Source organism: Octodon degus, unplaced genomic scaffold (genome assembly GCF_000260255.1).
Source record: "Octodon degus isolate 3935 unplaced genomic scaffold, OctDeg1.0 scaffold00076, whole genome shotgun sequence".
NCBI classification, from domain to species: Eukaryota; Metazoa; Chordata; class Mammalia; order Rodentia; family Octodontidae; genus Octodon; species Octodon degus.
The window spans coordinates 580,683-591,235 of record NW_004524652.1 but is presented as its reverse complement, the minus strand read 5'-3'; the positions used below and the strand labels follow the sequence as shown (position 1 = coordinate 591,235).

Sequence of the window (10,553 nt, the reverse complement as noted above, 5' to 3'; positions counted from 1 at the left end):
TGGATGGCTGAGGATAAAAAAAAAAATGGAGTGGAGCTCGGTGTAGTGCACACATCCCAAATCCCAGCACTCTTGAAAGGCTGAGGCAGGAGCTTCAATCGGAACCCAGCCTCGACAATTTAGCAACTTGAAACCAAGTTAAAAGGCGTCGAGGACGCAGGCGGCCTGGGGGTCCCGGCTCTCGCGCGTCCCGGTGGGAGTGCACAAGGTTTTCGTCCACCGCGCGCCTCGGGTCCGGGTCGCGCCCAGCCTCAGCGCAGGCGTCCCGCCCGGCCGCACCCCGCTCCGCTCCTCCCTCCCGCCGCCGGGCAGGCCCCGCCCGAGCTCCGGCCCGCCCACCTCGGGCACCTGCGGCGCGGCTGGAGGCGGCGCGGGGAGCCATGGCCGACAGCCGCTCCAGAGCCCCCGCGGCTTGGCGCCTGGCCCAGGGCTGCTGGTCTGCGTTTTGGGACTACGAGACGCCCAAGGTGATCGTGGTGCGCAACCGGCGCCTGGGGATCGTGTACCGTGCGGTGCAGCTGTTGATCCTGCTCTACTTCGTGTGGTGCGCAGGGTGCGGGTGGGCTGGGGGCAGGCGGGGCTCGGGGAGGGGCAGCTCGGCTGCCAGGCTGAGCAGAGGGGAGCCGGGCCGGGAAAGCGGCGCAGGGCTGCGGAGGGTCCCCGGGGCCGGTGCGCACAGGGGCCGGGTCCTGCCTGCGCCTCTCGGAGCCAGCCCCACCCTGCAGGTACGTGTTCATCGTGCAGAAGAGCTACCAGGACAGCGAGACGGGTCCGGAGAGCTCCGTCATCACCAAGGTCAAGGGGATCACAGAGTCCGAACACAAAGTGTGGGACGTGGAGGAGTATGTGAAGCCCCCCGAGGTGTGTCCCATTCCAGGCCCTGCCCCCTGCCCCAGGCTGGGAGCTGGCTGGCCCACGCCCCTCTCTCTGTCCAGGGGGGCAGCGTGTTCAGCATCATCACCAGGATCGAGGTCACCCCCTTCCAGACCCTGGGCACCTGCCCGGAGGTGAGGGCAGTGGTGGAAGCCAGGTGGCCCTGGCTGTGAACAGCGTGGGTCTCTGACTCCTCCTCCTCCACCCTAGAGCATAAGGGTCCCTAACGCCACCTGCTACTCGGATGCCGACTGCATGGCTGGAGAGCTAGACATGCTGGGCAATGGTCAGTGGGCAGTGTGGGTGGCAGGGTGGGTCATAGCTGGGCCAGGCTGAGCTGCATCTGCCCTGCAGGGTTGCGGACGGGGCGCTGCATACCCTATTATCACGGGGTGGCCAAGACCTGCGAGGTGTCTGGGTGGTGCCCTGTGGAGGACGGGGCCGCAGTCAGGTATGGGAGCAGGATGGCAGTGGGGGTGTGTGTGGTGGTGGCCACAGCCTGCAGGGCTCAGGGGAGGGCCTCACAACCTTCTGCCTCCTCAGTCACTTCCTGGGCAAGATGGCCCCCAACTTCACCATTCTGATCAAGAACAGCGTCCACTACCCCAAGTTCCAGTTCTCCAAGTAGGTCAGCAGGGCCTGGGGGCCAGCATGGCCATGGTGGGATGGGCGCGGGGCTCCAGGCCTCTGCCACCCTTAGGGGCAACATTGCACACCGGGAGGACGACTACCTGAGGCGTTGCACCTTCGACCAGGGCTCCGACCCCTACTGCCCCATCTTCCGGCTGGGCTTCATCGTGGAGCAGGCAGGGGAGAACTTCACGGAGCTGGCACACAGGGTAAGGCCTCTGCCAGCCTGACAGGACACACAGCTCCCACCATGTGCTCCTGCGATGACCCCTCCCCCTCCTTGCAGGGTGGCGTCATTGGGATCGTCATCAACTGGGACTGTGACCTGGACCTGCCTGCATCTCAGTGCAACCCCAAGTACTCTTTCCGGAGGCTCGACCCCAAGCACATCCCTGCCTCCTCAGGTTACAACTTCAGGTACCTTCCCAGAAGGCCCTGGCATGGGAGCGGAGGGGCCCCGCAGGCAGTTTCCTGCTGGGCAGCGGCTCACCCACCCCAGGTTTGCCAAGTACTACCGGGTAAACAGCACCACCACCCGCACGCTCATCAAGGCCTATGGGATTCGCATTGACGTCATTGTGCACGGTCAGGTAATGTGGTGTGGACCCCAACTCCTGAGACACTGGGGCCCTAGCAGCTGCTGCAGTCTCTCAACAAGCCCACCCTCCTCAGGCAGGAAAGTTCAGCCTGATTCCCACCATCATCAACCTGGCCACCGCACTGACCTCCATCGGGGTGGTAAGGAACCCACCTGGGCACTGGGTGGGCTGGAGGTGCAGGCCCTTACCCACTGGTCTCCTCACCTCAGGGCTCCTTCCTGTGCGACTGGATCTTGTTAACATTCATGAACAAAAATAAGGTCTACAGCCACAAGAAATTTGACAAGGTGTGTGCGCCACGAAGGCCCTCCAGCAGCTGGCCAGTGACGCTTGCCCTTGTTTTGGGCCAGGCGCCTCCCCCAGCCAGTCACTGCTCCCAGGACCTGGCACCTGGCCCTGGCCAGCAGGGCCCACAAAGGGCAGCACCAAGCAAATCTGTTTGTCCCCCACAACCCCACACCACCTCTGCCCTGTCTGAGCAGGTGGATCCCCCTGACCAACATGGGGGACAAGGGCTCCCCACCTCTGAGTCGCTCCAGCAGGACTCCACACCCACAGATCCCAAAGGTTTGGCCCAGCTCTGAACTCCTGGTCCTCACTGTGCTGTGGACCTGGGTTCCAAAGTCCCTGCCCAGCTGCTCTGGCATACCCCACAGCCACATCTTGATGCCCTGGCAGCCCAGGGGCAGGAGCCCTGAGCAAAAGAGCCTTTCCCCCCGCAGTCTGCAGACAGGTGGGGTTTGTGTCAACTCAACACACTCCAGGGGACCCCGCATCACAGCTGAGTTCTGAGGAGCTGTCTGTGCTCTTGACCCCGCGCCCCAGCACTTCAACTCTGCCCAAACACTTCCCTTGGAAGTCACAGCATGCTGAGTTCAATAAAACTGAGCTGGAACTCCTGGCCTTGTTCTTGGGGGAAGGCAGGAGACTGGGCAAACCACATAGGACAGCATCCCCACAGGGGTGCTGCTGGCTGCCGTGTGCCCAGGATGGGTGACCTCCCTTTGGAGCCCAGCGCACTTCCAGTTATGGTGTGCATGTGCGTGTGTACATGTGCGTGCATGCAGTGCCAGGTGTTGGCAAGGCACTGTGCTGAGTACAGGGGAGATAGCACCCTCTGTCCATACTGCTCTCATGTCACCTGGTCTTAAGACCCAGGAGCTGGGAGGCAACCCAGGAGTCTGCCCCAAACCAAATCTAGAAGGTCCCTAGCACAAATTCCAAGTCCCAGTGATACCTTGGGTGCTTCAAGGTGACACCAGCTCCCAATGCTTGTGAAGAGCCTCCCTTCTTGGGCAAGTCTACACAGCCCACCAGAACCCCTGCAAGATGTCTGGAGAATGTTCGGGGCCCTGGCTGAAGTCAGGAACCCACTGGAGGCTTGGGTTCCTCACTGAGAAGCTGTCCTGACACAAGCTGCTCTGCCGAGGCACAAATGTTGCTGGGCCCAATCACACCCCTCACCCATCTCCAGGTCTGCTTCCAGGAAGGCTGGTCACCCCTGCCCTCCTTCCTCTCACTACTGGCCCTAATTTGATTAGATCACCACTCATGAGGCCTCTCTGCAGCTCAGGCCTGGCCCACATTCCAAGCTAGCAGGTCCAAGCAGTGTCAAGTTTCTAAAGGGCGGGGAAGAGGGGCTGATGCTAGATACCAAACTACTTGCCTTCTAGGCTCACACAAACACAGCAGAATCTTAGGCAAAGTGTAACATTTAAGTGAAAAAGCACAGCAGTGACATCAGACAGCCAAGACGAAGGGACTTGAGCCTTCAGCATCTCCGCCTTGCCTTCTCAGAGGCCCTGCTTGGCTCCCCCCACCTAGGCCTGGGTGCGAGTGGGCTCAGCTGCCCCACCATCATCCCGGTGTGAAGAGGCAGGACCCTCTACGGTGCTGGGATACTAGGTGACACAGACTCGCCTTCCTGCCTGCTCTGAACAGGAAGTTCATAAGGGGCAAGCACCCCAGTCCTACAAGGTAGGGTCTAGGTTTCCCAGAAACCAGCCTAGATCCTTCTCCCACCAGGCTAGGGACAGGGGGCAGCTCTAGCCGCCATGCACAGCAGGAAACCCTCATCCCACAGAAACCTCTGCACTGCCACCAAATCCCTGAATTCCCTCCCAGCCCTGCCCTGGGGTGGTCAGGAGCCTGGGGTGAGAGGAAGAACAGGGTAAGTTGTATGTCTGAGCGGTTTTCCCCCAGCGGTTGGGTATAGGAGCCCTCAAAACATATTCACTCCACGGAAAATGACCCTAGGGACCTGAGGCCTGAGTGGGTGACCTGCTCAGGCCACGCACTTCCTGCTGCTGTCTACTCAGGGCCCTTCGTGGCCACCCTTGGGGCTCTGGTGACATGGGGATGTGGCACCCAGGGCCCTCCTAAGGGCCCACCCAAGTGCCCTTCTGCAGTAGCCACTCCAGGGTCTCCATGAGGTAGGACATTCCGTAGTGCTGGGCAATGTTCCGGAAGATCCTGATCTGCTCCACGAAGGCCTAGAGGAAGAGAGAGATGCAGAACACCAGGGCCACCCAGGGAAGGAGAGGAAGCAACGGGCTGGGAGCGCAGCCCACCTGGGTGTGGATGGTGAGGGCAAAGTCGCCTGCACAGCTGCAGTACACAGGCATGTGGGTCTCCTTCACACCGCCGCACTTCTGGCAGACCTGCAACAGGGCAGCCCATGGGCATGGCGCCCTTGCCCCACCACCCACCTGTGCTGAGGAGGATGCTCCCTGGGCAAGACTGACCAGCCTGCCAGCCATACCGGGCCTGTTACAGGTACAGCACGAGACCTCACCCAGACCTCCCAGCCTCCCAACACCATCTGCCTCGCTGGGGTCCCTGTCCCAGAGCCACACCCTGGAGATTCCTCGGGGCCCCACTGGTTCTGTCCATCTGGGGTACCACATGGGCAGGCTGCTCAAGCCTCGCTCCACGGCTTCCTTGATACTTGCTGTAGCTGGGGGCACCACCGAGCTCCGCGTCTGCTGCTGCTCTCTGGTGCTGCTCACGCAGGCTGATTAATGCGCTCACTCTCACCCTCTACTGGGGTGCGAGCGCTAGCAGCCAGTCCTGCCTGTGGCTGGTACCAAAGGGCACTGACAGGCACGTCAGCAGGTGCTGTCTCCTGCAAGGTGACCCAGATCCCCAGTGTCCACTGCCTACCCATTCAGCCCTGGCCAACAGCAGAGCCTCACCAGATCCTGCAGTGTGAAGGCCATCAGTTTCTTCTGCAGGGCTTCTACCAGGGCGGCTTCGATGGTACCCGAGTCATAAGCAGCCTGACAGTTGGAACAGAGCCACTGTGGCAGGACAGCCCCATCCTAGGAGAGTAGGGAGAGGGGTAAGCAGTGGCCACAGCAGACTTGGGCAGCAGCCTGGCCAGCAGCATCCCCACGAGTCCCAGGCCCAGAGTTGCTGCAGCATGTACCACACACCCCGTTGCCTGCCGACTTCTACCAGGACAACATCCAGGCCCACAGCTAAACAGGGCTCAGGAGGGGCTGCTCCTAATCCTCAGGAGAGCAGGGGCAGCAGCAGCTGCAGGCTCCACCAGGAAGGGCCCCCTCCAGGTCTGAACAAACCTGGGAGAAGGAAGAGTCTCTGCACAGGTCCAGGTCCCGGCAGAAGTTACAGCTGCGACAGATCACCTCAGGAAGCACGTAGGAGCGGCAGGGGTCTCTGAACCGGGCCTCTTCAGAGAATTCGCCCACATCCACCAGGCGAAGCAGGTCTCGGTTCAGCTTGTTCACCTGGTTTGTGATGTTTGTATCCAGGGAAAGCACCTGAGGGGACCACAGCCATCAGGAAGCAGCACCAAGGCCTTCCTGCCTCCATCCGCCTAGAACCCTATGCTGTTGCCCCTCAGCCTCTTCAGCAGCCAGGGGACAGCTTTCCCCTGTGGTTTTTCCACTGACAGAGGCCCTGCTGATGAACTTAGCAAGTGCCAAGGGACAAACAACACTGGTTCTACAGAATACCTCAGTGAAGAGGGAAGGCACCCAACTCGCCCGAGGAGGCCAGCATTACCCTGGTACAACACCAAAGGCAAGGAAACAAAGCCATAAGGAAGCCACACACCAGTAACCGCCACGAGTACAGACACACAAAACCTCAACAAATATTAGCACACAGGACCCAGCAGTATACTGAAAAGAACACATGATCCGGATGGAGACCACACAGATGGAGCCAATTAAGTTCTGAAAAGGTGCAAAGAGCACTCAGCTGCAAAAGCACGAGCTCACCACAGCTCTGGGATAACCGATACCCTCATGCAGAGATAAGAACCTTGACTTCTAACACGCACACTGTACAAAACTTAACTCACAGGTTAAACGTGCACCACTGAGACGGAGGAGGGAGGGACAAGAACAGGACATAAGAAGAATGGTAACTTCTCATCTATGTCTACAACTCCTTATGAGCTGTAAGCATGCACTAACAAAATTAATGTGGAACCAAATACACAACTTGCAGAAAAGAGGGGAAAAAAATGTCCTTAAAAAAGAATTCCTGGGCTGGAGAGATGGCTCAGTGGTCTAAGGCACCTACTTAGAACAAGCTTGGCAAAGCATCAGGGACTGCGGTTCAATCCCCCAGCACCACATGCCAGCCAGCCCCGCCCCCTGGTGGGCTGAGCTGGCCTCTCTCTCTCTCTCCTCTCTCTCTCTCTCTCTCTCTCTCTCTCTCTCTCTCTCTCTCTCTCTCTCTCCTCTCTCTCCTCTCTCTCTAACAAAATAAAAAAAAAAAAAAAAAAAAGAATTCCTAAAAAATAATCCTTCGCTGTAACATCAAAGCCCAGTTTACAACATCCGATAAAGGGCCTGTGTCCAGGGTATAAAGAAGTTGCTCACTTCCCCAGCATGTGAAAAGACCTGGCTTTGATCCCCCTTCAAAAAGAGAGAATGAGAAAGAACACACTCAATTATTAATAATGGGCAAAAGATTTAAATACTTCACCAAAGCCCCGGACAGCAAACAAGCCCACGAGAAGTGCTCAGCAACATTAGGTGAATGCAAAACAACGCAATGAGATTCTACCACACACACATCTGAATGGGAGAAGGATTTTACAAACCAACAGCCCGAAGTTCTGGTGAGACTGTGCAATGGGTGAGGCCCTGGCCAGGCTGTGGCTGCCTCTGCAGCCTCTCAGAGTCCAAGCCTTTCCACCACCCAGCAATCCTCCTCCCGGGCTTTTACCAGGACAAACATATGTGCACACGAAAGCCCACTGAAGACTGTGCACAGCAGCTTTGTTACTAGTCACCAAAATTGAAATGCCTCCGGTGCCTCTGCACAAGGGAGCAAGAAGCACACTGTGGGCTGACTGTCCACCACGGACCCTGCAAGCAGTGGAGAAGGTCCTGCTCACAGCAACCGGGTAAATCCCACACATGCTGTGACGTGGAAGCAGCCAGGCCTGGCCCTCAGCACTGTGAGCACCAGCAAACAGCTCCGTGCTGCCGATGGTGCCCAGGGACACCTCCACAGCTGTACCACACATTCAGTACTATCACAGACACTTAACATGAAGTGGCACAGGGGCAGAGGGCACATGAGAGCCCGAGCAGGGAATGGGATTTGTACTTCGATGCGGTGGAGGGGAGGTGGTCTGCCTAGCCAGCACCGCAGATTCACACTATCACATGCCCACTGTGTCTCAGTAAAAGCAAAGCATTGTAAGGCTTTAATTCCTCTAGAGAACCCCGAGCAGTCACTTGATCTTCAGCATGCTGCTGCCAGGGCTGACGCAGTCTGGTGGAAAGCTCAGGTATCACTCCGGACAACACAAGCTTTGTGAGGGAAGACGCCCCCTGGTCGCTATCTGGTAATCTCATTCCCACAGTCCTCGGCCTGCCCTTCCCGAAAAGCCAACTCTCAAGTCACCTCATCTGGTCTCTAAGCTCAGTTATGGCTCACTGGTGGCATGTGACCCACCAAGTCCTCCCTCCCACTGCCTGGCCAAGACACTCACCAGCATATCGACCTCCCACAGCAGGGTGCTGCATCTGCACATGGCCCCAGCACCTCTCTCAGCCCACACTTTAGGACTGGCCTGTCTACCCCAGCGTGGGCCCCACTAGCATGGCCTTTCCTGCCTAGGCCACCTGAACCCAAGTGCCCCGGCAGGCACCCTTGGCGGGACTTCACCTTGCACACATATTTGACGAACTCCAGAGCAGGGTTATTGAGCGGTAAATGAGAGCCAGGCAGCAGAGGAAACATCTCAGAGGGCTCAGTGGAGTGCCGGGAGCCTGTGACTTTCTTCTGAATCTTCTGTGTAATGGTGAAGAAGCTCTGAGTGAGCTCATTGGCCACATAATCTTGGGAGAAGGTGATCACTCCTGGGAAGAGGGAAGGGCACAGGGAAGGGGTCAGTTCACCTGACCCTAGGCCAGCCCCTGCCCACCCACTCACCCCGAGGGTTCTGCACAGCACGGCTCACCAGGAAGAGATCCTGCCTGCCCCTCAGCCTCCTGGGAGAACTGGCTGGAGCCCCTCCTCCTCATGGGTGTGCTGCCCGGGGCACTGCGTCTCAGCTCATCCTTCATGCTGTGGTACACAGCTACAATGTATGCTGTGGAGAGAGCCAGCCACTCTTGAGGCTGTCAGACCACCTAATGGACTTGGCTGAGATTCACATTAGTGACGACCATATCTGCTATCCTCAGACAAGTGGAAAGTCAGAGAAGTGACCTAAGAAGGGGACTTGCTGGTGCCCGGTTCACCCTCAGCAGTTTGTGGACAGATGAAGAGAGAGAGTGCCTAGCTCCCCGAGCCAGGGGGCTTCTCTATGCCCCTCTGAGCCCACATGCCCAGGACTTCAGGAGAGACAGCTTAGAAAGGTCAAGGCTCAAGGAGTAGACAGAAACACATGCAAGCCTTAGTGCCACCACCTCTGACACTGCGTGTGTGTGTGTGTGTTTATATGTGTGCCTGACTGCTCATTACTGTGCTCCAGTGAACGGCCTGAACCATAGAGGCTCCTTATTACCTCATCTGTGTGCAACTGCAACAACCTGGTTTGCAAACCCTAAACATTAGATACTGCTGGACGTGAAGAGCTGGGCTGCAGGGCTGGGGAGCTGGAGTTAGCGCAGGAGTCCAGGGCCGTTGCCAAGCATGTACGCACGGGGGGACGGGGGGAGGGGGGTGTGCCTCCTCCCCCCATGCTTGCAGGAAACACGCATGTGCACACTGCCAAATACAGTTGGGGAACACAATCAAGAAAACTGCGTGACGCCCTGAGGACAGCAGTGCCTGGGTCCTGGAGAGGGATGGCTGGAGAGAGACCCTCTTTGCTGCCTAAAGAGAAGAGGCACAGAGCTCGTCTCTCATGCAGTCACAGCTACCTTCGCCAGCTCTCAGCCAGGCACCCTGCTCTGGGCTCACCTGATACAATCATGAGGAAGTAGCTTTGGCAGGAGGCTGCCTGTGGCAAAAACTGCAGTATGTTCCAGTTGTTTTCCAGTAAGTCCTCCATGTCGGGTTCCTCCACTCCCTGTTCCTCCTCCAGCTCCTCCTGGTCCTCCTGATCTTCCTGCTCATCCTCTGCTCCCTCTTCTTTCTGGGTATCCTGCTATAACAGATGGGCCTGCATATGACCAGAAGACATCCCTGGGGCCTGAACCTCCCAATCCCAAGCCCTAGTTGGACCTGCCAGTGGGTGATCCAAGAATCAGTGCTCTGAGGTTATTCAACTCTACACCCAGAGCTTCCCTCTGAGATTAAGAATCTCTTCCTTGACCAGGTGTAGCAGCACAGACCTGGTAGCCCCAGCACTTAGGAGGCTGAGGCAGGAGGATGGACTAAGCAGGAGCTCACAGCCAGCCAGCAGAGCAGGCTTTACTGGTGTCGCTCAGCGTGCCCTGGTCTTCCAGAAATGTCCAGTCCACTTCTACTCTATATCCCTGTCCACTTGAATCCTGCTCCGAACCACCATCTATGCTGTCTGCACTTCCTTTCTTCTGAACCCCAGGTGTGACCCTAGCTCCTGACCCCAACCAGAGCTGCATGGAGCTTTGTCACCAAACACGGCCTCGGCCTCAGTGCCAGTTCCTTTCCAAAGGGCTTACCATGACCTCTGGCTCCAACTGAAGCTGGCTCTACAGCCACCTGGGTGCTACCCACCTTGCCTCTTAAGCCGTGAGTTTGCAGTGAGCAGATGCTGTGCCCCATCTCTGCCAGCTCTCACCTGGCCACAGTGAACACTGGATGGAACCTTCCCTTTGATTCCACCGTAGTTAGACGGGTCCATCCAGAGAAGGAATTCCCAGCACCGAGAGAAGGTAATGGTCAGGGAATGGAAGATCTCTTTGGAATGGATGCTGCAGAGAAATCAAACAAAAACTGCTTCCATGAAACTGCCTGCCCCCTATTTTCTGAATAGCTAGCTACTCACTGTCTCCTGCTTCAAATGGGAGTAGGCTGTCCCCCAAATTTACCAGG

At 57.8% G+C, this 10,553-nt stretch overlaps 2 protein-coding genes across 8 annotated transcripts in view; one reads left to right on the top strand and one right to left on the bottom strand.

Annotated features, from left to right (window-relative positions):
* The first annotated feature begins 354 nt into the window (after nt 1-354).
* On the top strand, nt 355-2,970 carry P2rx2 (purinergic receptor P2X 2). 4 transcript variants are annotated; one of them, XM_023720558.1, is made up of 12 exons: nt 355-544; nt 726-861; nt 936-1,007; nt 1,084-1,159; nt 1,228-1,324; nt 1,417-1,497; nt 1,574-1,712; nt 1,790-1,920; nt 2,003-2,093; nt 2,176-2,241; nt 2,312-2,389; nt 2,585-2,970. In XM_023720558.1, exons 1-12 carry the CDS (start codon nt 381-383, stop codon nt 2,684-2,686), a joined length of 1,233 nt encoding a protein of 410 aa, XP_023576326.1. In that variant the 5' UTR covers nt 355-380; the 3' UTR covers nt 2,687-2,970. The 4 variants fall into 4 exon arrangements, with proteins under 4 accessions (XP_023576326.1, XP_004635897.1, XP_023576327.1 ...); XM_004635840.3 differs by having other exon boundaries at nt 2,312-2,970; XM_023720559.1 differs by having other exon boundaries at nt 357-555; nt 680-861; nt 2,312-2,970.
* Nucleotides 2,971-3,810: 840 nt separating this feature from the next.
* Pole (DNA polymerase epsilon, catalytic subunit) overlaps nt 3,811-10,553 on the bottom strand; it is a 43,843-nt gene continuing 37,100 nt past the window's right edge. For 3 of the 4 annotated variants that reach the window (XM_004635839.2, XM_023720576.1, XM_023720577.1), the window contains 8 exons: nt 10,300-10,432; nt 9,498-9,684; nt 8,551-8,682; nt 8,256-8,449; nt 5,684-5,884; nt 5,297-5,422; nt 4,673-4,762; nt 3,811-4,594 (listed from right to left, as the gene is read on the bottom strand). In XM_004635839.2, the coding sequence (XP_004635896.1) occupies nt 4,481-4,594; nt 4,673-4,762; nt 5,297-5,422; nt 5,684-5,884; nt 8,256-8,449; nt 8,551-8,682; nt 9,498-9,684; nt 10,300-10,432 (1,177 nt within the window). In that variant the 3' untranslated portion in view covers nt 3,811-4,480. The remainder of the gene's footprint in view (nt 4,595-4,672; nt 4,763-5,296; nt 5,423-5,683; nt 5,885-8,255; nt 8,450-8,550; nt 8,683-9,497; nt 9,685-10,299; nt 10,433-10,553) is intronic. The other variant, XM_023720575.1, reaches the window with a different exon arrangement.